This window comes from Taudactylus pleione, unplaced genomic scaffold (genome assembly GCF_031769625.1).
Source record: "Taudactylus pleione unplaced genomic scaffold, aTauple2 ptg000454l, whole genome shotgun sequence".
NCBI classification, from domain to species: domain Eukaryota; kingdom Metazoa; phylum Chordata; class Amphibia; order Anura; family Myobatrachidae; genus Taudactylus; species Taudactylus pleione.
Window position 1 is genome coordinate 15,245,013 of NW_028284856.1, and position 27,283 is coordinate 15,272,295.

The 27,283-nt window shown below is 38.4% G+C and overlaps 1 protein-coding gene across 8 annotated transcripts in view; it reads left to right on the forward strand.

The window, feature by feature from the left end:
• The window catches only part of NRG1 (neuregulin 1), an 811,282-nt gene extending 796,857 nt beyond the window's left edge, over window positions 1-14,425 (forward strand). For 7 of the 8 annotated variants that reach the window (XM_088448398.1, XM_088448401.1, XM_088448400.1 and 4 more), the window contains 5 exons: window positions 1,173-1,275; window positions 2,228-2,348; window positions 6,191-6,321; window positions 9,561-9,761; window positions 10,785-14,425. In XM_088448398.1, coding sequence (XP_088304524.1) covers window positions 1,173-1,275; window positions 2,228-2,348; window positions 6,191-6,321; window positions 9,561-9,761; window positions 10,785-11,457 — 1,229 coding nt within the window. In that variant the 3' untranslated portion in view covers window positions 11,458-14,425. The remainder of the gene's footprint in view (window positions 1-1,172; window positions 1,276-2,227; window positions 2,349-6,190; window positions 6,322-9,560; window positions 9,762-10,784) is intronic. The other variant, XM_088448399.1, reaches the window with a different exon arrangement.
• Window positions 14,426-27,283: the final 12,858 nt, after the last annotated feature.

Sequence of the window (27,283 nt, forward strand, 5' to 3'; positions counted from 1 at the left end):
ACAACAGTGGCTCTAGAAGCACACTAACCATTAAAAAAGTAATAGTAATAATAATATTCACAGTAATAATTATACTGAAGTCCTATTTGGCTGAGAATCATTAAAATAAACAGCAGCATCAAAATGGCTAATGTATCACTGTTTTGAACTCTTTGCTGTTATTGCAACTTTTTGCCGCTTCGGACTTCAGTAATAGTTGTACGTGCCCCTTAAGTAACATGGAGTAGTTGTATATAAAGTGTGACATTTATGGAATGAAAAAAACATTTTGTTGCCTATATTAACTAGTTACATTCTAACTACTACTTTTATAGTGGAGTTTATAAAATCAAAGCAAGCATCTGATTAGTTGCAATGGACAGCAGCACTTTTTCTTAGTTAAGTTTAGCTACTAATAATTAATTTTTTTAAGATACAGTGCACTTCATATATGAGAAAATTCTACTTTCTTTAGAATATTAATTTGCATAGCTTTTGTTTCTATTTTGCCTATTTGCTATGTGATTGCAAGCCAATATCAAATATATAAATGTCTGTTTTTCTGAGAAGTTCATGTGAAGGAAACTAATGTAGCTAAGGTGAAGTTTTTTTATTATTATTATGATTATTATTATTATTATTATTATTATTATTATTAATCCTAGAATATTTAAACAATTGCAAATAAAATGTAATCTTAGTCTTTTCAAAGTAATTTTGCATTATTATTCTTCATATATTCTTTCCCTGCCCAATAGAATTGCCTTTTTCTGCAATCACGTTAATGTGACTTAATTTAAAGTCTAAAATTTTGCATCCAGTTTTGATGTTTCTCTGCCATTTTCCATTTATACTATATTTAAATACATCACGTCAATCCAGCTCTTTTTGTAAAAGGTGCCTTCACAAGATTTACATCAGAAATTTCATGTTTCATATATCACTGTCAAAGTATTTGCAAACTTATATAAAAAAAGGGGAAAGTCTATATTTTCCTAACCTTCAAAATTCTATTTTATTTATTACACTTTTATGATATTTAAATGCATGAATATATTAAAACATTTAAATACATTTAGTCATTATTGTTTATAATTTTTCTGGGCTAGTGTGGTAAATTTATTTTGGGGCTTTGACTGTAGCTCATAATGAACTTAGCATTTGAGTGCATCCTTGTTTTTTTACCTTTCTAGAAGCCGAGGAATTGTACCAGAAAAGAGTGCTGACCATCACTGGCATCTGTATTGCTCTGCTTGTAGTTGGCATCATGTGTGTTGTGGCCTACTGCAAAACCAAGTAAACTTTCCTTTTATTTTATATATTTTAAATATATATTTAAATATGTTTATTTGAGTGTATAAATCAGAAAGTTTCTGATACAAATATTGTCCTTGACAATTTGTAAAAATATTTAAAGATATCATTAGTGATGTCTGATCACACCAACTAAACATGCTCTTCTAGCATAATATGTTATTAGTAATCAACCAATTAATTATTATGCATTTTAATTATATTAAAATTACTTAATTTATAGTTGGCTGAATTATCTCAAACATTAAAACAGAAAAATAGTGGATGTGATCAAAGCAATTTAAATCATTCACATAAGTCACATGTTTTAAAACTGGCAAACAAGTGTAAATTAAATTGACAGAGTTAGCTAATTGGAATGTAGTTAGGATAACAATAGTCAGGATGCTGATGGTCACAATACCAATAGCGACATCTCAATGGTTTTAATCCCAACAGACTCCAATGGTAAGTATTAAAGTTAGGTTTAAGGTTACGCACTAGGGAGAAGGTTAGGATTAGGCTACGGAAGGTGAGGGTTATGGTTAGACTGTGGGACGGGATGGTTAGGGTTTGATTGCAGGAGGGGTGGGTTAGGGTTAAGCTTCTGGAAGGGTGGGTTAGGGTAAGGGTTAAGAAATGGGATAAAATGCTTACCAAAATCCATCTGAGATTTTGACCATCGGGATGCAGCTGTTGGTATTCTGAGCATCGGCATCCTGACCATCGGGATCTTGTACCCAACCCAGCTATTTACCTAATATAGGCATGAAATAATTGTAAACTGATTTTTGATTGTCAAATTTAAGTGTCAAGAATGCCCCACTAATTGGAAAGTAATTTTGTCAATTTAAAGTCATATTTTACAGTATATTATTAACTAGTGTCCTTACTTAATAATTGTCATAAGTCACTAAGATAAATACTAAACATTATATCTTAAACTTATATTTAGGAAACAAAGAAAAAAGTTGCGTGATCGTCTAAGTCATCGCTCGGAAAGGAACAATATGGTCAACATGGCAAATGGGCCACATCATCCAAATCCACCACAAGAAAATGTCCAGCTGGTAAATGTAGGTTATTCTGTAGTAACTGCCATACTGTATTGTTAACTGTAGTACTTTAGCAGTAATGTCATTAGGCTAATCTATGTACAGTATCAAGGTCTAAAAGGGAAGTAATATAAGCTTATAAAGGCATATCTTTGTGAGTTGCACAGTTTATTGAAAAAAAGTATTCAATATTATTACAGAATTATTTTTATCTGCTGGGTATAATTAATAATTGCACTAGCATATTAAAGTCTCTGAGTTGCATCAATATTATAAATGAATTATATGTTTCATGAAATCACCCATTAGGGCTTTTGTTATCACTCACTACTGTGTAACAGAATATTGTGTGAAAGTCATAATATGTAGTTCATATTTTAAAAAGAAGAAGAGAAACACATCTCTGATAGTTAAGAAGAATAACTACAAATATTGAACTAATACAGTGTGTCCATGTTTGATGCTGAATAGCGACTGAATAAAAAGGTTAAGAGTCCTCAAAGTTGTGACTGGGCCCAAGTTCACAAGAAGTCCTGTTGCAACTTCAGCAGTAGTGAGGGGCTTAAAAGTTAGTTTTGGTAGAGATTTTTTATCTCAGTATGCCATCTGGTAGTCCCTTGCCATAAACACAGTGATCAAACAAACAGACACAGACACAGCCTGATATTGTTGGGGCGGATTTCTTGGGGGGGGGGGGGGGGGAACTAGTACACCAAAAAAAGGGATTTATTGCATAGGGCATAAAAGAAAAGACAAATCTCTTATTGGGGGCACACTTGTAGATGGTAATATGTCAGGCGATATGCTATGTGTATAGTATGTGAATTCCTTAAAATTAGTTTATTTCATTTCTTAAAATATAGGTGGGATGATATTCCCAAAGTTGAAAAAACCCAGAGATTTTCTTACTTAGATACACAGAAATATAAATAGACACAACATATATTAATATAGAGAACGATAGACAATTGTATAAAGAGGTGTGCTTAAAAATAAAAGCTAGCACAAGTCATATATGACTGATTAATAGAGGCGAATAATTCATAAATCAAAATGGAAATTATGTCAGCTATCTTACAGCTTGCACATATATGGGAAAACCCAGTATCCTTGTGTGCAGTAAATAGAAAGAATCTTTTGCAGTATGTTAAATTCACAGTTCAGGCTTTGCTAAAAAGGCACTGCATGAAAATATGAATAGTAAAAGAGACCTTAATGTATTTTCTTCTGTATGGGGTTTGTGGCTCCGGGACTAGTAACAGTAGCGACAAAACCTGCCCCAATAATAGTACAGTATGTTAGCTTGTAATCATGTAACAGCTAAGTGTATCAGGCTTCATATAGTAATAGTGGTATGTAGCAGATAGTTAACGAACATAATTATGAGGTTCCTAGATATTTCTCTGGTGCATGTCAATCACCATTAAGGGCTGCTATTACAATCATCCACATCCAATAAGGTCATAGTTTATTGGTCAAACCTCATTACCATCATTGGAGCATGGATGCTCAATTAGTATGCATGAATAGTGTGAAACACAGAAGATTAGTGTTGCTCTAATTTGTCATCAATTACTTGTTTAAAGTTATACTGAGATGTCAATCAGTTTTAAAACAGTTTACATTCACATGTTAATGAAACGTTCAAGCAAGACAAAACTACAGTGTAACACTTGATTATATAATCACAAGTCTTGCTAGAAGAAAATAGGGTTAGTCCCCAGGTATAACCTAGCAGACGTGTCTGCTTAGAAATAGAAATATGTGTGAAACAAAACTATGTGAAAAATCACAAGGGGGCTGCTGTCATGCCATTTGCAGATGCAGTAAATGGCTAATGAGTGTTCCTCATGGTAACCACACAGTTGGAAGAAGAAAAGAGGCAGTTATGCTGTTTATTACTCATCCAGATTGAGCTTTTGCTGTGTGCATTTCTGGGGATTGCACTGGTGCAAATGAGAAAGTGTCGTCTTTCCAGAAAGCTTGACTTTCACACAAGAGCCGAGATTTCCGGAAAGATGATGTTTTGTCTTGTTCTGAGATCCAAACTTTGTAGGGAGATCCGAGGCAAAACCAAACCGCTCATCTGTAGTAAAAAACAGATTTATTAAGATACTCATTGATGCCAGGTGCACTTGAAAAAAAAGAATAGTCCAATGCTTGTGTAGGGAACCCTCAGCTGAACCCAGCCAGGATAATGTGAGATATAGTAAAATCCTGTGTGATGGTGCTTAATACATCATTATCCCTGTATAATAACCATGAAACCTAGTTGTTGTGCTGCTGCAATGTAAGACACTGTCAGGTGATCTACTACATTGCAGCTTAATAAGACAACAATTGTTTTCTTTCAAATAGGCCTAACATTGAGAATAGTGTATAATTGTAAAACAAAAATAAATAATATGTACAGTAGAGGAAAACGATCAATACGGCGCTGTCACTGAGCAGCTGGTTCAAATGGAGGGTGTCAGCCTCCTGATACAGAAAGTACACAATAGATGGGCGAACAGCGCTATTAAACTAATAACCATAAATTACATTAAACTAAATAAATAGGGTAAATAATGAGCTCACACTATGAATGAGATGATCTGAATATAGAAACAATGTAAAACCAATCTCCTAGTGCATAATATAAAGGTTGGTATAATACACATGTATATGACTCTAAGCAGCTTGGTTGAATAGGAATTAGCTATTTATTGCTGCAATTTTATACAAAAATAGTTAAAAACATACAATGTAGGATATATGGACAAATCATTCAAGTGTTTGGTATCCAGCTCCAGGAGAAAATAATAAAAATATATAAGATTAATGTAATTGCAGAAAAATAATAAAAAAAATATATGGTGGGTGTACGAAAATAATATGAATAAATAGGAATAAAAAATGCTAAAATAAGCAATAACTGTTAGTAAGTCTCACTTACAAGTGGGCAATCGGCATTGAATAAAAGCTCAGTCACTGGTCTCAGTAGAGTGGAATATTTTCCAGCTTGTAAGTATTTACCAGACTTGTGTAGAAAGATCACATCCCGATAAACATGCAGGAGTTGCTGCAATGGCGTGCTTGAATGAGTACACCATAAGACTGGAGTGAAGTGAGTGATGCTGGTCCGGAGAATGTCCAAATGGGATCCCAATGATAGATTAGCTGATGCCCATGGGGTGCTAGACGCGTTTCCCTGTGGAATGGCCCACAGCTTCCTCAGTAGCAAGATGCTACTCATTCAGTATTCCGGATCACTCTATTGAGACCAGTGACTGAGCTTTTATTCAATGTCGATTGCCCACTTGGAACTGAGACTTACTAACAGTTATTGCTTATTTTAAAAAAAATGTATTCCTATTTATTCACATCATTTTCATACACCCACTCTACATATATATATATATATATATATATATATATATATAACTTTTCTTCAATTGCATTCATCTTATATATTTTTATTATTTTCTCCTGGAACTGGATACCACACGCTTGGATGATTTGTCCATATATCCTACATGGTGTGTTTTTAACTCTTTTTGTATGAAATTGCAACAATAAATAGCTATTTCCTATTCAACCAAGCCGCGTGTATTATACCAACCTTCATATTATGCACTAGGAGATTAGTTTTACTTAGTTTCTATGTACAGATCATCTCATTCATAGTGTGAGCTCATTATTTACCCTATTTATTTAGTTTAATGTAATTTATGGTTATTAGTTTAATAGCGCTGTTCACCCATCTATTGTGTAAAAATAAATAATATTATGTATAATCTTAAACCAGTTTTTTGAAGACTTTCTTGGTATGTTTCATGTACATAATTAAATAATTAAAGAAAACGTTTAAATTACTTTTACAGCAATATGTTTCCAAGAATGTTATATCCAGTGAACACGTCATTGAGAGGGAAACAGAAACATCCTTCTCAACAAGTCATTATACTTCAACAACACATCATTCAACAACAGTTACCCAAACACCAAGTCACAGGTTTGTGCACTTTCACTTTTTATCTTTGAAATTAGTATTAAGAAAAACATCCTCTCAGTCTATCGCCAATTACTGTACCAGTTAAAGCTTCAAAAGCAAGTGAGCATTGATATCCAAAATTCTACAGTAATTATTAAAGTTTACAGCAAGTGTATCTAAACACACATTATGTGTACTAATCATGTTTACAACCATGTGGATTTAGATAACTTCATGCACTTACCATGAAGTCGTAAAACTAGGTGATATTGTCATCATTTTTTAAGATATTGGTTTTACTTTACCCCTGAATAATTATAGCAAGAAGGGTTGCCACTTTGAGGATTTAGGGGTCTATGTATCAATAATCGCGGTACTGCCGCGTTTATTATCAGTCCAACTCGCAGGGGATATTTTCATTTTTAATGAAAATATCACCGCTATGTACAAAGTGGAACTCGCAGGGTCAGCGGTTGGAGTAACCGCTGTCCCGTGAGTTATATCCCCAGCAAATTTTGGAAGTCTCTCACAGAAGTAAAAGACTTCCCTGGGGGAAGCGGATACTGCACATGCACACAGTGTCAGCTTCCGGAGCTGGCCAGGGGCTGCGAGAAATAGATCAAAAGATCGCTCTCCTGCCCCTGGAGCCTCCATAGGCACAAAGCAGTTTTTCCTATCTGAATATTATGTAAACTACCGGGGCTAAACTCCGAAAATCTATGATTTTTGGAGTTTAGTACATAGGGGTCAGATCGTAGTTCCTATTGATAATATTGGAGACTGTGATCTGCAGTGCTAATTAGCGCTTTGCCTGAGATATCTGTGAAATCTCCTGCATTGTGCTTTTAGTGCATAGGAGCAATACATAAACTTATGCAGAAACTGCAGTTTCTGCATAATTTTATGTATCAACAGCTTGATACATAGTCCCCATAGATTTACTTTATGGAGCACTATGAGTTTTTGTTCATATACACTAATGTTAAATTCGACATTAAAATGATGGTACACAATCGTTGGGTGGCTATTACAATTGAATGGAAATAGGTCATTTTTTTTTTAAATGACTGAGGCCCAGATTTATCAATGAGTGGTATTCTTGTTATCACTCATTACTAATCTTAAATGTTGCTCCCACCAAACTGATCCTAACTGTCATGTGTTTGAAAAATGACACTTAGGAACTGATTGGTTTGAGCACAAATTAAGATTAGTATATAGAGTAATAACAAGAATATACAGTAACTTGTTGATAAATCTGGGCCTAAATCACTTGCAGTGTATCTGGAGCCTGATTGCACATGCAGTCCATAGTCCATAGTCAAGATTTACCAACAAGTCCAATTATAGTCTGATTAATTTTGATCAACATCATAAGATCACTGTTCTCTAATATTCATCCCTGCTTCTAACCATCGAGGTTACAATTCATTTATGAAAGTGCTTTTTTCACATTGCTTAAGTCTTGCAATTGACTGTGGGTATATGGATATTGTCATACTATTCTGAGATTTTAAAATATGTGTATTTCAAATAGTGTGTATGACACAAATGAGAGCATGTTACTATAGGTCATAGCAGACATCCATCTGCAAGACACTAAGGGGCCTATTTATCAAATAATCTTTGCTGGATATTCCCTGAAAACACCCAATTTTGGGGGATACCTGCAAATATTAAGGGACCCCCAGGGGGATCTGGCTGCGCCTGCACAGTGAGTGCTGGGGACCCAAATCAGGAAGCAGTGCTCTGCTTCCACCTCTTCACCAGGATGGGGTCTCATTAAAAATGCAGATTGTGATAAGTTTCCCCTAATACAGAAGAGTAGATCTTATATTTTGCACTACTTCTATTGTATCTCAATTGCTGATGTATCTTTGGCTGATTTTAAAATAAGGGCAGAATCCACATGTGCCTGCCTAGTATCGCACATTACCACTTTTATCCGTAGTGACACTTGCCTGCAGACCATGATCACAGGGAACCATTTAGAGTCCTCTTCACCCAGTCTTAATTACTATCCTAGCAGCTAGTCATTTAGAATCTTGCAAGAGGCTTTTTCAGGCCTCCCTGGGTTTTCTAGTCCTGTATAAAAAGTAACAGTTGTCATCCTTAGGATCCTTTTGGAAGAGGAATGGGCACTGCATACATTTGTACATTATAAATAATATGCAACTGAAACTATCTATAAAGAAAATACATAAATGAAACAGCAAAGCCATAACTTGCCGTAACTGTTATATAGAGCCATTTATAAGCATGTACCTCATTAGCAATGCATTTCAGTTGTAAACTGAACCGTGGACAAAGATAAACTATGATTTGTGAACCTTTTAATTTAAGTAAGAAAAAAAAATAACCAAGGCAAGCAACTGACTAAATCTACTCATACTACATAACTTTCTGTCAGCCATTCCCAGTTGTCTTTTAAGGTTAGAGCATCATTCTTTTTTACAGTTGTTTTTAATGCAGTATAGTTATTTATTATTGAATATTTTATATATATATATATATATATATATATATAGCATCACTGTGATGCATATGTTTATTCTGGACGCAGTCACGATGTTGCCAATCACAATTTTCGACAGTCACAATGTCGACACCACCATGTATACATGTTCAAAACGCCAACGTGAAAGTCGCCACGTCAAATGTCAACATTCTGCAGAATGCCGGCATTACGCTTGGGCTGCGGGAGCAGAGGATTAGGTCAACATGCTGCATGATGAAATGTTTTACAATTTACAAGAATACAGAACAGAAAGTAATAATCATTACAAGGAATAAAAGGAGCATGTCTATATCCGGAAGAGCTTTCAGTCATTTGAATTAAACATTGCAAATAAAAATAAGTGCTCTGCAAATGAGGAGTGATGCTTGAAATGTACAGCTCTGATAACACAAAAATCATACTTGCATCTGTGTGTATTGTATATGTGTGATAATGTATGTATAATTTCTCATTGTGGAGCTAATCACTGTACATGCTACAGTAAGTTTACTTCTTTTTATATTAAAATTTTACTCTTGACTTTACTCTGTTGGATATACATTTGTATATATATATATATATATATATATATATATATATATATTAAATATACATTGTCATAATAATTTATTAAACAATGATAGTCAATATCATTTATTGATTTAAATGTATTGTTTATCATATATGACATACCAGGTGCCCAAAGTGTTTCAAAATAAAATGGTAAGCACTGTAATTAACTTTTTATTTATTTTCTTGGTAGCTGGAGTAATGGTCAATCAGAAAGCATTATTTCAGAAAGTCACTCTGTAATTGTGACCTCATCAGTAGAAAACAGTAGACACACAAGTCCAACAGGGCCGAGAGGACGACTCAATGGCATTGGAGGTCCTAGAGACTGCAGTTATCTCAGGCATGCAAGGGACACTCCAGATTCCTACAGAGATTCACCCCACAGTGAAAGGTAATTCATGCTCTCTCTTTCTGCAAAAGCAATGTTCATGCAATTGAAATACATTTTTGAAGATCTTTCACACCAAATTCCAGAGTTCATCATTATACATGTCATTGACTAACTTGAGGATAATTTACACACACCCTTATATAGATGGAAACCAGTTATTGTAGTTCCTTCGTTGTGCATGAATCGGTAATTAGGTACATATAGTAGGTACATGGAATTAAATATTCAAAGTTCGAGGCCTCTCTGGGGACAGATCACCCCCATCCCTATGCTTGGTTAAATTGCCAGCAACATCATCATCAGTGCACATCTTTCTGAAAACAGACATATTTACACATAGGCACAACTCTGCATAGCCTGCAATTATGTCAGCATGCCCTCACTGAATTCTACCTACATGTGAACACCCCGTTACTACCCAGTTATGCCCCTTTAGTCTCAAATGAAGACGTGTTTGGTTTGAATATGACTGTATTGCATGTAGTTGTGTACACTTTGCTCTGGAACATGAGCAAAGCAACAACATGCAAGATAGTCTCTGCGAGCGGACTTGCATTCAACTCTGCATCAATCCCTTTTAGTTTATGGCATATTAATTGATAGCCCAAGACAGGGTTTACTGCACATGCACACATTCACAGTATAGAAGAGTGGGGGCCTTTTTAGGCATGGTTGCCATTTTCCTGAAGATCTGCGCATGCACAGTAGAGAAATCATCTCTGCATGCACAGATCTTCGGGAAAATGGCAACCATAGCTAAAGAGGCCCCAGCTCTTCTCTATTTGGCAACTGCACTGATAAGAGGTGGTGGAGCCCACACAGAGACTGCACAAGGTCCCCTGTTCTCTGGGTATGGCCAGATACTCTTCTTCCATGGAGTTTGTTTTTTAACAATTCCTTACATTAATGTGTACATTAATGCTAAATCTGCATAAGAAATAACATTGACTACACAAATTGTAAATATCAATTCACTGTACAATGTCTAATTTTTTTTATTCTTGTTTGTTTTTCATGGCATAGATATGTTTCAGCAATGACAACACCGGCTCGCATGTCACCTGTGGATTTTCAGACTCCGATCTCTCCAAAATCACCTTGTTTGGAGATGTCTCCACCAGTATCTAGCTTAGCTGTATCAGTTCCTTCTGTGGCTGTCAGCCCCTTTATAGAAGAAGAAAGACCATTGCTTTTGGTGTCACCTCCAAGACTGCGAGATAAGAGATATGACTCATATTATCACCATTACCACTACAACCAGCAGTACAATTCCTACCATCACAACCCTGCTCACGACAGCAGCAGCCTGCCGCCAAGTCCTTTAAGAATAGTGGAGGATGAGGAATATGAAACTACGCAAGAATACGAGCCGGCCCTGGAGCCTGTAAAGAAACTAGTCAACAGCCGGAGGGCAAAAAGAACAAAACCCAATGGCCACATTTCCAATAGATTAAGATTGGACACTGACACAAGCTCTGAGATCAGTATATCTGAGAGTGAGACAGAAGACGAAAGAATAGGTGAAGAAACACCTTTCCTGAGTATACAAAATCCCCTGGCGACTAGCTTAGAGTCAGCCAGTGCATACCGGCTTGCAGACAGTAGGACTAACCCAACTAGCCGGTTCTCAACACAAGAAGAGTTACAATCAAGGCTGTCCAATGTAATAGCTAACCAAGACCCTATTGCTGTATAAAACAAATAAAACATAGATTCACCTGTAAAACTTTATTTTATATAATGAAGTGTTCCACCTTAAATTAAACAATTTATTTTATTTTAACAGTTCCGCAAGTAGAAAACAGGAAACGTTTTATAAATTAAGTATATGTACAAATGTGTTATGTGCCATATGTAGCAATTTTTTTACAGTATTTCAAAATGAGAAAGACATCAATGGTGCCTTTATGTTATGTTAAAAACAGTTTTTGTATGTCCCAGTGATTGCTGTCCCACAGTATTTTTGCATAACTGCTCTATCTCTTCATTTTCTTGGCTTTTTGTGCATTACATTAATGGTGTCAACTGAATGTATGATTTGCAAGAGTTGCAGCAATTCCCCATTTTTGCTCGTGGTATAGTAGATCCTTGACTAACTGTCCCTGTGATGCAGTACTCATAAAACTACTGTTTACTTTTGTAAGAGGAATTGTTTTGCTTTCAATATACAAGACAAGTTATGTCTGCTCTTTGCCGGCCAAAGCTTTGCATTAGGAGGCTCTGATGTAATAGTAGATTGAATACAATGCTACAATTAATTACAGCAGATAACAGAGACTGCAAATAAAAGATGTTTAATACTTATCTAAAATGCAAATGCTACTGTGACATACATAACATTAACTAGGAAACTGACAACTCCAGAAAACTGTCAGCATAGAGTCACATGATATAGTGGATTTACTGTACCCTTGATCTATATAGACTGAAGGCATCACACCACCCCTCCCACCTAAAGCTTCCCAAAAGCAGCGGCTTCTGTTTCATTAACAAAGAAACTCTCATAGAATACTATATTACTCCTTAGAAGAGAGCAAGTAGGAAATTAAACAGAAATAAAGGTGCAATTATTTTTTACCATTCTTTTTGATTGTTTACATAAGACACATGAACACTATAGACTATTTATTAGCTAGCAAACCTGTTACTTAGACAAACAACTATCCTTTACAACTGTTTCCATTTTATAGGGTGTGTAAGTAAGGTGTAGTATGTTTCATTTAGCAAGATGAGAGTGGACATCCTATTTTGATATAAAGAGTATGTATTTATTTGAAAAGCACGTTTGCATTATACAGGCTGATAAAATGCATGAGCATCTGGTTAGGAATATGCATGACACAGTGATTAAATGAGACTCAGTGACTGTTGGTAGTTGCATTAGTTTTGAATACATGTGGAAAATATTGCACCTTTTAGAAGGATTCTTTTTTCCATCCAGTTTTCCCAGTGAGTGGTTGAGCATGATTCTGCCTTTAAACTACCTAATTTCTTGGGACAGCTAAGATATTTAAAAACATGTCTTCCATATGCAATGAAAAATAGTGTATTACACGTACTAGAGCAAGAAAGCAAAATAAATGTTTGTCCATTTTTTGTAAATAGTTACTGTCTATTTCTGTCATGGAAAAAATGCATCACAAAGTAGATCTCATAGCTGCTGCCATTTTCACTGTGATTAGAAGAATGATACTGTTCAGTTTACATTTATTAATGCATTCTAAATGCTAGAGAGAAATGTCCTTATTGGTCTCAATTAAAGGAACCAGTTTAACAGAAACATTTCTCAAAAAATGTTTGGTCTCCAGGCAAATGGCTGCTGAACAGAAAAAAGAGTAAACACTCTCTCTAGTTTTTAGACCTCTTGCAAAGAATGAAAAGTATACTCAATGTAAGGGTGTGAATAGAAGAGGATAATACGTTTCGAATGTCTGTGCTTTTGCAAGAACATATGCATTTTGTGTTAGTAACTCCTCTGAGCCTGTTGCCTCACTTCTAAACTGCTAAATAACTTTTTATTTCCCTTTTCCTCTTTTATATTTTGTGCGTGTTTTTTCTTTTGTTTATGCCATGAAAAGAGAATATGTTACACTTGCATTTGTGGGACTCACATGGATTAAAAAACTTTGCTTGTTAAATATCTGCACCTGTAGTTTTCAAGTGTATTCCATTTTAGTGCATAGTAGTAACGCCTGCCTCTGCTATTAGGCCATATTGGCTACTAGTAAAATTGTAATTAACAAACGCTGCAGAGTAATAGTAACAATACAACTGGCACATATCACAAGGTCCAATATATGTTTTTATGGGTTTTTTTTTTGTAAATACATATTCAAAGATATTTTACTTATTCAATTACAGTCTAATATACATTTTGTGTCATTAGCTCTCTCCTGGTCATGTGTGTAAAAAGTTAAAGAATTATAAAATAAATTCCTTTATTTATATTTAACCAGGAGAGAAAGTTCATAATATTTTATGTTAAATGTTTGAATTGTTTAAAAGTCCAACATTATTATTTTTATTTGAGAATGTAATGTATTCTCCTTTTCAGTTCTAAGTAATTTATTGTTCAGAAAAATGTAATGGAAATTGGTGAAAGAAAAGTAAAAAAAAATATTGCAAGGTACTGAAAACTACTAAAGAAATTATTATCCCAACAACTAAGCAATAAGCAATTGTTGATTTATTTTTGGTTCTTATTCCTTATCTGCAAACAAGCTGCTGATGCAATAAAATGCTACAACATACAACCAAGAATTTTGTGAGAGCCAGCGGACATGACTGAATGAAATACGATCTACATGAACACTGATCCAGAGTTTCAATAGTTAACAATAGAACAGGTTATCCCCCCTGAAAAAAAAGAAAAACAAAACAAAAACATTTCTGGTCATGCTGTGAATCTCTGACAGTTTGTACAAACCTTGCATGTGAAAATCTGTCTGAATAAATTTTCCACTTTTAGTGACTTAGAAAATTCCCCTTGTGAATCTTTACTTGTAAAGGTGTTAAGAGCTATTGACTGGACAACTACCTTCCTGTTACACAGCCCAAATGTACGTTATTTGGGACACAAAATTAAATGTGAAATTAAAAATATATTTAACAATGATAATAACACACTTTGCCTACAGGAAACCAATAAACTGCCTTATCCTTTATGCCTCTCTCTTTCTTATTTTTTTGTGACAATGCATACATATGAAATGGATGGTGGAGCCTAATATACAGGTTGCTTGATTTGATTTCAAAGTGATGGGGTTAACTGAGATATCCTTTCTCTCATATTACCACACTGCACCAAATACAAAACAGTCAGTTATTAATTTTAATGTCATAACTGTTTATTTACTTTTCCTCTTTTACAAATTGTTACATAAAGTGCTTCCATATTCTTATTCAGAAGACCAGTGGACACAATGGATTTCTCTCTTTTGCCCGGAATATAAAACTGTTATGACCTGGAACTATGTGTATGCAGAGAGGTAGTTTCAATGTCATGGGCTCTTGTTAATGACAACTAGCTGGCTGCGCAATGAAGATGACCTAAAATAGAAAAAGCAGACACATTTTTACCTGCAATAGCCTGGTTAATATTGTTTAAAATGCAAAATGTAAACTAATAGTGCATGTAGCATTTAGATGCAAATTACATTGTCTTTAAACTGTTTAAAATGTACATATGGGATAATTTCCTAATAATAAATCACACTTGCAAATATAATTTCAGTATTCACTCTTTTTAATTGTATAAAAAAATGTTTTAATACTTTGCTCAAAGATATATTTTATACACTTAAAGCATATTCCACTATAGAATTTTCTACATTCTTTTACATACACTGATGAATAGTTTGCATTTAGTCATTGTTGCCATTTATTTTGCCTTACGGTTGAAATAAATGTCTTATGAATTCTGTTTTAACAAGCTGTTTAAAACCAGATTCAGCCAAGCTTTATCGAACTAATTTGAAAAAAGAAAGTAATTTCAACTTTCACAGCTCCCTATATCTCTATAACTCTATTACTAATTTTATTGCAACATAAAATAAGTAAAACAGAAGAACTGTTAATATTTGAAAATTATTGTTAGTACATGAAATAAAAACAATACAAATAATTAGAAACCCTATCTTTCATTAGACTTGCCAGCAGGGTGTCAAATCCTGTACAAATAAGTGCCTGAAAGTATAAAAATTAAATGCTGTCTCCTTTAAATAGGAAATATTTTGAATAGTAGCAAATTAGTAGCAAATAATAAAATCCTGGAAAGTTGATTAAATGTTTCAATACACAGCTTGATCCAGCATCTGGATCTCTATCTGATTTGACCATACATGTACTTATATAAACATAAATCTCAAATACTTTCTGATCCTTAATTATTTTTTGGCCAAATAATAGGTATTTGTTTATGATTTCAGTAATTCATCCCCATAGTGTGTGTTTCCTTGAGGAACTGCAATATTTTAAATTACAACATTCATTCTGTTAAGGAAAAAAAAATTGAACTTGTTCTTAATACATTAATCATGCTGCCATTAAAAAAAATATTTATTTTTCAATAAATATTTAAAAATATTGGTACACAAAACATTTTTCCTAGTACAAAAATATAGCAATTCAACTATGCAATTGAGAAAAAAACAAATTTCCTAAATTACAAGATCACCAAGCAGTAACCAAACAATGTTCAGCAGATAAAGGCAATATACTGTACTGTCTACAATCTCAGTTGACATGTATTTGTAGATCATCTACAGGTGTTCTGCAGGTTCTAAGAGACTTCTACTACTAAAAATAATAACAAAACAGTAATTTATAATTCTGAATAAACATTTATTTTTTATTTAAATAAATAAATAAAATTAATTGGAGTAGTCCGAAAAATAGACAAATTAAATATGCATTAAAACGTTCAGACTTATAGAGGGAAAAAAAGGAAAACCATCAGTCTTATATGAAGAGTCGCAAGATAAAGACCAATGAACAATGGGAGGAGAGCAGACTGCACACTGTTAAAGCCTCCATAAGAGAAACTTGCTACAAAGTCTACACCCAATGGTACCTGGTATCCACCAAGCTTCACCACAGGTTCTAGAGTTATCCTAGTCCCAAGACTGCGGCAGATCAGAATGTGTGCTTGATCCCAAAAAGGGCAGATAAGGTGGCATGTCCACCATGTGTGGAAAAAGAGAGCCTTCATCCCCACAGAGTATCCTACATGAATTACAATAGATGTAGCAGAGAAAATGGAGTGAAGTTTGGTGGGTACCAGGTACCATGGGGTGTAGGTTTTGTAACAAGTATCTCTAAGTGCAATGCTAATGGAGGCTTTAGAAGTGTAGAGTCTGTTCTCCCTTTGTATATCAGTTAGTGATAGGGAAAAATCTGATTCCCAAGTTAATTTGTGAGGTTCACAAGGGAGGGAGTTGGGAGCCAAAACAGAATTACAGATTACTAGGAGGTGTCCTTTCCGGCTAACAGAGAACAAACAAATGTTCAAATGAGCTAGACAAATTAAGTGAATGAGACTTGGTTTGAGAGCAGAGAAAACTAACAATTTGAAGATACAGGTAGTGACATGAGGAGGGAAAGCTAAAGCGGTCCTGAAGGTCCAAGAATGAATATGGGGCAAATTTGCTCTTATTATGAATGAAGCAATCAATGCTACAGTCACATCACAGATCATCCATCTTATCATCACCATCCTGGGGGAAATAAAAAACTATCCCATAGCAGGGGGAAGGGTAGGAGGAGTGGTGGTGAGTGGAGCAAAGCCTATCGCATAGTCAGAGAATAAAATTAATAATCAAACCGAGTAAGCCAAGGCTGGTCTACATGATCTGTAGAGCCAAACCAGGGTGCCAATTGTCTCTGAAATAAGGCGTCCTCAATGTCAACCCATTTCTTGATCCCTAGAGCAAAGTGCTTGAGGATACAAAATTGTTGACACAATGTGGTTGAACTGGCTTGCCGAGTAATGGGTATGTAAAATAGGGAGACCCAAACCACCAGAGACTGCACTTTTGGCTAGAATAGGTTTATGTCCCTATCAAAAATAATTTGGAGCAAATTTTCTACAGGGATGCGAGGGTCAATCCCAGGGGCGGATTGGGAATTGAAAGTGGCCCTGGAAAAAATCCTGAAAGCGGCCCTATGTGCGCTCACTGAAGGTGCGCGCCTGATAAAGTGGGTGTGGCCATGCGGAAAGGGGAGTGGCTGCATATTAAATACTATGCCTGCAAGTTACTCCCCTTATTTTCATCATGCTGGGGGCATGCCCACCGCCCCAGGAGCTGATGGATATGCCCCCAGTCCTTCTCTTCAGTGAATAATCACAGCATGTGAATAAGTATTTTCTTACCTATATGATTTCTCAGCAGCGGGGCTTATCTGAAGAAATTGATCCTCCCTGGACAGGCAGTGTCTTGAGTCGGTATTCACTATTCATGCTGGAGATCATATGGTCTTGAAGTCGCCTTTTTGTGTAGGAATAAAGCCAATGTCAGCCTCATGCAACAGAGGTTCAATCATATGATACATAGTAACAAGTTTTGGGGCAGGACAACATGTGGGTTTCCCTTATCAAAAATGTTACATTAATAAAATATATTTGCTCATTTGGTACCATTTGCATCTGTAATATGGTTTCATTAGAATTGTTGTCTCACTGAAGATTACTATCCCCCAGTCTTTTCCTCTAATAATACCAGTGGTCTTACCATCCTATTTGTGTGTCTCCAGCACCATTGCCTTGGTGTGTCTCTAGCCAATCCCCCCCATGTGTATCCCCAGTGCTATCCCCGTACACCTCTCAGCAACATTCCCCTGCTTTTCTCCAGCACTATCCTTCTGAGGCTCCCCAATGCCATCATCCTGCATCTCCCAGAGCCATTATCTTTCCCTAGAACAGAATATCCCCCTTCCAAACAGAAAGATCATCATCTCTCCTTAACACAGTCGCCCCCCTCCCCACACACAGATCATCTTCCCTTAACACAGAATAGCCCCCTCCCCCACACACACATCATAATCTCCCTTTAGCACAGAATAGCCCCCTCCCCACAGACAGATCAACATCATCTCCCCCTAGTACAACAGATCCTCCCTCTCAGACAGACAGATCATCATTCCCCTCCACACACAAATTGTGCTGGGCCATGAATGTCATCCGGGGCCCTCCAACACCACAGGTACTATAAAATGAATAACATTCATGGCCCAGCACAGGCCCACAGGAAAAAAAATAAATCTTTCATGGCCCCCAACAGTCTGCAGCAGGAATAAATTAACATTAACCTGGGGGTAGGAGTGCAGCAGGGCTACTTCCTTGGGGGTGGGGGTGCAGCAGGGCTCCTTCACCTGGAGGTAAGGGTGCAGCAGGGCTCCTTCCATGGGGGGTGCAGCAGAAGGGCTCCTTCCCTGGGGGTGCAGCAGAAAGCCTCCCTCCTCCCTAATAGTTTGGCACTGGCTTTTTTTTACAGGCACCTAGCCGGCTGCCTGATGCCACACTAGCCCCCACAGCCACACCTCTCCGCTCCGACCTCTTCCACTTAAGATGGATGCGGGTGTGGTTGAAGGAGGATGGATAGTGTGGGTCTGTGCTATGCAACACTGCGTGACCTCTGACATCACGCCACACCATTGCGCACAGCTGGGCAGCATCTGAGCTGAGTGCTCAGAGCTCAGTGCTGCCCAGCAATAAACAAAGCCATTGCGCATACACCTGACAGTCCCGGGCCACGGGCAGCTCTACTAGCAGTGACAGGCAGCCGGCACCGGGCTGCCTGTCATGCAATAAAACTGACAGCCGGATGATGAGTTTCGGGGGGCGGGGCCACAAATGTCAAGCTGCCCCATAGTCCAACTGGCCCACCGGGAATCTTCCCGCTTAAAGTAACGGCCAATCCACCCCTGGTCAATCCCTATATCATGACAGGAAGTGTCTGAAATAAGTACAGTAAACGGGGAAGAGATTAATTTTAAGTGAATTACTCCTACCTACATAGGAAATGCACAGATGGTCCCATTTATCCAAGTCTTGTACAAGTGTTTTAAACATGGGGATGTAATTCAACTGGTAGAGGGAGAATGAAGACCCCTAAATATTTAATGGATGAAGGCTTCCAGAGAAATTGAAACATGGAAGCCAAAGTAGTTTGTAATTGAGGGGTAACATTTAGAGCTAGGACTTTGGTTTTGGTATGATTTACTTTATAGCTTGATAGGGAGCCATATAAAGACAGTACCTTTGACTATTGGGGTGAGATACCAGAGGGTTCATGAGCGTTAAAAGGACATTGTCCACAAATATTGATATTTTTTACTAAATATGCCCCACATTATTACCCCCAATAACAACATGGCTCTAATATGTGCTACATGGGGCTCAATGCATAGAGCAAAAATTAGTGGCGATAACAGGCACCCCTGACGTTTTCCATTAGCCTATTGAAAATGTAAGGAATATAGGCCATTTGTCATAACCTTAGTAAAACATTAAATTTTATTTGACTCTACTGATCATTTAATTAACAGAAAAGTCAAATGACAGTGTCTCCTCCCCCCTACTTCCATACAGAGAACCTCAGAAGAGGAACTACTTGAATAGTACTGACTAAGGTGAGAAAAAATCTTAGTACTGACTAAGGTGAAAAAAAATATATATATATAAATAAGTAGATACTGTACAGTATAAAGAATATAGTGAAAACAGAAATTGGTATAATAGGCCTATTATGTAGGACTCACAATATGATAACATCACTATGGCTGTTGAGCATTGTGTTATGTGAGAATATGTAATATCAATATGATATAATAGTTTTATCAATGTTTACCATGAGCAAACTTCCACAAACCAAGACTTTGAGTTTACTAAATAGTCTTCAAATATAAATAGGCCCATCAGGATGATGAAACTAAGAGGAGGAAGCACTGTTAAAAGCAATAAACAAATGCATATTTATTGCAAAATGCTACATTGTGGCTATGGGGCATTTTAAATAGGGCATAGACAAAAGATTTTTGGTATTCAGTTGGGTGTAAGGTTTTTATATTTCAGGCAGCGCACAATTTTTTTTAGAGCACTTGCAGAGCAAAATTTTTTTTTTTAAAGTCCCTATTTGCAACCAAAATTACGCTGACAACTGAATATGCCCCTATGATTTTTATTTATATTTAACCATTTGCCTTGCACTGCAGGTCGCATCTCACGCATTCCATCTATAATTGAGAAAATCAAACGGATTTCCTCTTCCTGTTCAAGCCCTCTGGGAGTGACTTTGAGGTCTGTGATCGTTGATATAACTCCCAAATTTGCTCCCCAGATTTCCATGCAAACGGCACTCCTGGGCAGTTGCACCTAAACTATTATGAGGAGAGGAACATAGTTCCCCCCGAGTACAAATGGGAAACAGTCGGGAAGCCGATGGATGGAATCCCGACCGCCGGCTTCCCAACTGTATAATCCCGGCAAGGGTTAAAGGACAGGCATCGAAATCCCAACGCTTGTCTCATTTTCCCTACGCCAGGAGCCTGACACCTGGCTTACCAATTGAAGGTAAGCCGGGCGACGGTCGCGGACAGCCGCGCGGGGGGGGAAGGGTTAGGTTTAGGGTTCCTAGGGGGAGACTTAGGGTTAGGCACCCCCCCAGGAGGTAAGGTTTATCCTAGGGGAAACGGGGGTTAGGGTTAGGCACCCCCCCAGGGGACTTAGGTATAGGCGGCAGGGAAGGGGGGTTAGGTTTAGGCACTTAGAGGGGGGATTAGGGTTAGGCACTTAGGGTGGAGGTTAGGGTTAGGCACCCCTAAGGTAGGGTTAGGGTTAGGGGGTAGAATAGGTTAGAGAATACTTACCTGGGGACGATCAGGATTTTCAGTGCTGCTGCGATGCCGCCATCGGGATTTGTGGCCGGTGGTAAAACATACTGAGTTAGTACAAATATACCTATCTTTGCATGTACAGAGATCAACTGCAGCAGAGGGGACTAATGATCAGTCCCCCCTGCCCTATGCAACAAGATGAGGGGCTGGGGCTATGTCACAAGGGGAGGAAAGTAATGGAGGAGCCATCTTTTGGCACTGAAGGAGGGTAGGGGCAATCTTATGCCACACTAAAATAAATTTTGGCCGTGGGATTGGCATATATAATAAAAAAAAATAATGTACAGTGACACATGGTGAGGGGGGGGCACTAATCAGTGGTCCATTGACACTTTGAGTCGGGTGGGGGCTTTTCCATGGGCTTCTAATACAACTAGGAGGGTGATAATGCTGGGGATCTTTTTCCACTGGGGGCTATTTCTGATGGCGGGTGTGAGGTAATTTTATAATGGGGGCCTATGTACACAGGGGGCTGCAAAACACCCCTTAGGTATGTATTATATATTTAAATATACTTTTAAAAATACATTCTAAACTTAAATAAATATAAAAAAATAAACAATTTTTGACCAGTTTTTGGGAAAAAAATTGTCAATTAATTGGTTAATCAGGAAATTAAAGATTCCAACTTATAACACTGGTCCAGAGTTGCAAGGGTTAACTTGCCACTTTGCCAGACATGCAAGGGCAGAATAATAATGGAGCAGATGGGACTGCAGCCCGAGCCTCCAAATAGAAATAGGCCCATCAGGATGATGATGCCCTGCCAGTTGCATAATATTTTAGAAGTTTGTGTCCACCACTGATGCTTCTCTCTATTTTGATCAGCGCCATCCAGTGTCGAACTGGGGCATGAAGGTCCCACAGGGGGAATGCATTGGCCCACTGAAGGCTGTAGCTGTGAAAAGCTTGAGGGGGTTCGAGGGATGAAGAAGAGAAAATGTCCCAGTCAGTGAAAGGGGTATAGATATCATTTTAACCAGTTTCAATACTAGAAATACATGAACAACACTGTGTACAGTACTGTTAGGTGTACGCAGCTTACCCTTCACAAGAAGAGCGATATCTTCCAACTGCCCTTGCAGTGGGGACAAAGTCCTGACTGAGCACACCAGAATCAGTGTAATTAGCAGATTGTCCCTCTCTCCTACTGATTTCACTACCTACTGTTTCTTGTCTGGATTCTGGAATGTTGGACTCTGGGGTAAAAAAAAATCAATCCCTGCTAGCAACAAGTCCTGACATTGAATAGCATTCACAATTCAATGTGTAACCCCAAACCAGGGCCTGGTTAAGAACCACATGGGCCTGGGACTGAAAATAATTGAGGGCCTATTGTGAGAAGCAGAGGAGCTGTTACTAATGCTGTCTGAGTGTGGCCAGTGCCATGTGGGCATGTGCACCACCTACATGATCAGTCCCAATGTGCAGTAGAAAACTTGAATCATTTGTGAGGGAAAAATAAATAAAATTTGAAATACTTATGATTTAAGGCCAACCATGTGGCCAGCTAGTCAACATCATGCTGCCATGATGATAGGCCTATTATTATGTGGAGGCCTGGAGCTGTAGTCCCATCCACCCCATTGTTAATCTGGCTCTTTCAAACATCCAAATAAACTGCCCCATCATTAAATTAAATTTCTCTGATTTTTTAATAACTAGTCCTAACTTTACCATTAAATAACTTATACAATGCCAGTCACATTATTACATGATCACAACAAGCAGCTCAGATGCAGCCCACAGACAAAGCAGAGATAGGCCCTAGCATATGCCTGTCAGTGTGTGTTCTGTGACTATGTTTCGGTTAGACAGATTGCAACAGTCAGTTGTGGTACCATGGGCCCAGAGACAATGGGGATATAATACAGGTGTGCCCACCTATGGTCTAAAATTATGTAAAAGTATGCAATCTCTCCAACAAGCCAGTCTGTGCAATAGCTGCCCCTGGTCTCCTGTATATGCTACTATTATAAAGTGTAAATGTCTAGGAGTAACAACTCAGCCTCCCAAGTTCAGAGAATGGGGCAAACGAGATCTGGAGCAGTTTTGGATGCCAGGAGAGTGCTACCTACCTGAATGCGTATTGCCAACAGTAAGGTGTGTGGTTAGAATAATGGTCTACGGCTGTTATTCACAATTTGGCCAAGTTCCCTTAGCTACAGAGAAAGGAAAACCTAATGCTACAGCATACAATGACATTCCAGAGAATTGTGAACTTCTAACTTTGAGGCAACAGTTTGGGGAAGGTCGATCCTGTTTCAGCATGACGGTGCCCCATATACAAAGTTCTGATTTCAAGCCCGTTGAACACCTTTGGGATGAATTAGAATGCTGACCGAGAGCCAGGGCTTGTCTCCTAAAATCAGTGCCCAACCTGTCTTGTGGCTGAATCAAGCACCCATAATCCTGTATCTAGTGGAAAGCTTTTCTAGAAGAGCCCTTTTCCCCATCTTGACACTCTCTGCATCGTAGAAGGATTCTGCTGTGGACTGTTGTTTTATCATGTAATCACCAAGCATGCAACCCACTGGTGCAAACTAGCGTACATATCAAAAGCTGTAATACAAGTGCTAGTGAAGGAAAACAAGAGGCGGGCATCTTATACACCTAGCTTACAAAGGGAGTACTCCCCTTTAGCTACGCACTTTATTTTTAATTATATTTTCATTAATGTTATACACATACATCCCCACAGACTCAACTCTCATATATACAGTACAACGAAGGAGGAAAGATGTTCCAAGAAAGAAAACTCAGGGCTGACCACCTTTTCTTGTTCAGAATGCCAGGGATCATTATTACATATTACTATTAGTAACTGATTTTAAAAATGATCTTTTACTAGATATGTATTCACAATTTCAGGAGGTGTCCTATAATTCTCCAATATGTCAAAGCAGCAAAATACTGTATCAAAAATAAACTTGTAAAGAAAATGTGAAGTGCAGGTGAAGATATATATTTATTTATGTTTATTTTCTACTTAAGTGTAAAGAAAAGGTTAAAAATCCTCATGGATACCAGTATTAGGGGCCTACGTATCAAGTCTTTTTTTTACACAAAATATGTAGAAACTGTAGTTTCTGCAAATTTTATGTACTGTGTACTAATTGCACAATGCAGGAGATTTCACAGAAATTAGCGCTGCAGATCGCAGTCCCCATTATTATCAATGGGGACTACAATCCAGGGGCGTATCTACCCATTGGCCAGGATGGCACTCGCCAGGGGCGCCTGCCGAGGTAGGGGCGCCGCCCAGCGGTGCCACACATGGCCAAGGGGTAGGATTGCATAGTAGTTCGCCGGTCCGCCATGTTTTTTAATGTAATCATTGCCCGCCCAGTCAGGAATGCATTACCTCTGCCTGACCGGGAGGACCTGCATCTTGTCCCCCAGCTCCGCCTCCCCTGCTATTCTACTAATAGGATCAGAGCACGGCGGTGACGTCATGACGTCGGGTCGTGCATGATCATACAGTGTGGAGAGGAGCAGTTTCCTTGCCAACGCGCCATCTAAATAGATGGTGCACGGCACCCGCCCGCCATCTGAGACCATTGCGGCGGAGTCATGATGGTCACTCACTCTCCCACCAACTGCCTCCCGAGTCCCAGAATGCCGGTGCGGCACTCTCCTCGACGTTGACGCTGCCGTGCAACGCGCTGGGGGGGGGAGAAGACCCGGGACATAGGGGAGTGGCCTGAACCTGGAGGTACAGCAGCAGGTGAGTCACTGGAGGGGGCGAGAGGAAGGAGAAGGGAGTCATGGAAGGGGGGAGAGGGCATTACAAATTGTGGCTATGTGTAAAGGAATTACGATTCTTGGCATTATGTGTAAGGGGAATTACTGCATGGCATAATGTGTAAGGGGAATTACTGCATGGCATAATGTGTTATAAGGGGTACTACTTGAATGGACTCTCTGTGGCATAACGTACATACTCTGGCAGTGCCATATTCATAAACTGCTGCAGTGTAATGCGAGTAGCGGGCAGCAATGTGTGGTGCAATTTTAATTTCGGGAGTTAATGCGTGACCACGTCCCTTTCCCATAAGGCCACGCCCCTTTTGCAGAGCGCGCTGTCCATAATTACAATATGGGGGCGCCAGACCCTTACTTTGCCATGGGCGCTCGGACCCCTAGATACACCCCTGCTACAATCTGACCCCTATGTACTAAACTCCAAAAAGCAAAGATTTTCGGAGTTTGGCCCTGTAGTTTACACCCTCTTGAAATGGTGGAAACTGCTGTAAGCCTATGGAGGCTCCAGGGGCATTAGAGAGATCTTCTGATCTCTTTCTCACAGCCCCCTGCTCGCTCCAGAAGCTGTGAGCATGTGCAGTGACAGCTTCCCCCAAAGAAGTCTTTCACTTCTGTGAAAGACTTCTAGAATTTGCCAGGGATTTAACTCTCATGGACAGCAGCACAATCATGGCCCCTTATACAATGTATGTAACCGGTATATATGGTTTTATTTAATTATTATCAAGTAGGTAGATCTATTTGAGTCTACTCCTATATGCAGATATATTATATAATGTGTAATTATCATTATTATCATTAAGTGACAAACCAACAATAATCTAACTGAGCAGTGTTATATTGATGGAGTGGTTCAGCAAAGTGTTAGCATGGAAATGCCATATACTCAATATTGAGAGATTATTCTAGACAGTTGCTCAGTCATATACTGGCATGGGTATAGTGTGATTATAAAGGTAACATCCACTGCTAATTGTTCAGGCTCCTTGACCTTATTTCTCCTGCTTCTCACAGTGATATAAATTATTACAATTATATATTAATAATTTGATTGATGGGGTATAACTCAATGTGTTCCCAGCTCTAAAATCTGCTAATAAAGGAATGAGATTTATAAAGTTATCCAGGCTGAACCAAACTCACCCCCTCCGTCCTGCACTATAAATCACTGCACATACTCCTGACGACCTGTTTGTACACACTAGATACTTGCCTACTTTTGAAAAAGCATTTCAGGAAGATTGTGAAAGCAGCACCTATGAGCATGGCGGTAAAGTGGGCGTGTACTGCTACATCTGAGAGGCGTGTCATAAAATTAATTTACATCCAAATGTAAACGAGCCCCAAAGCAGTTAGTAAGATCTACTTGTTGATTAAACACACTGATACTTTTCACAAAATGCATGTAGTATAGGGCTCACTGAGCCTTATAACCAAAGCAGGGAAGTGATACCAATGATCCCATTTGAATATATATATGTCTGTTTTTTTATGTATATAACAGCTACATAATGGGGGTAATCTGCAATAAGGGAGATTGCTAGACTCTTCAGGGAGTCAGGGAGATTGCTATTATTTCAGGGAGTCTCCCTGACAATGAGGGAGGGTTGGCAAGTATGACGCACTGTCTGTAAATGCACTGCTTGACACATATAGATCACACTGCTGACACACAGACAGTGGACTCACTTCTCCTCAGATCTGGACTGTGTTGGCTGTCAGATTTCCTGTGGCAGACTTCTCAGACATTGGGATCTATTCATGTAGCAGTGAAAAGCCCTTTATCAGTGACAACAGGGCTTTTCACTGCTTCACCCTATTCATAGAAGAGGTTACCATGGATAAATCTCAGATTTCTCATAGAAGCATGGAAAGCTCAGCTTTCCATGTCGCTTCTAAAATATTTTTCTCCATCTCAGGATCGCGTAGACAGCTTCCTGAGGGGAGAGGATCAGGGAAGACAGCTGTTTCCCAGCTCTCCCCACCCCCTTCCCTGACACCGGCCAATGAGTGGTGCCTAGGGTGTAAGTGGGACTTACAAAGCCCAGCAAGCAGGTGTTACTCACACACACACATCACAGGTGTGGCTATAAAGCAGCGGGGCCCACCCGGGAATCTCCCAAATCCCCGGCAGCCCAGTCCAAGACTGGTACCATTACTAAGTGTCAAGCTGCATGATATGGGAGTTGTTCATGCTAAGCTACAGCAAACCCTCCCGTTGCCCTTTGCACACATAAATGGTCTCAGGATGCTTTATTGTTGGCATGACTCAGGACTGATGGTAGCGCTCACCTTTCCTTCTCTGGAAAAGAATTTTTCCAGATGCCCCAAACAATCTGTAAGGGGATTCATCAGAGAAAATAACT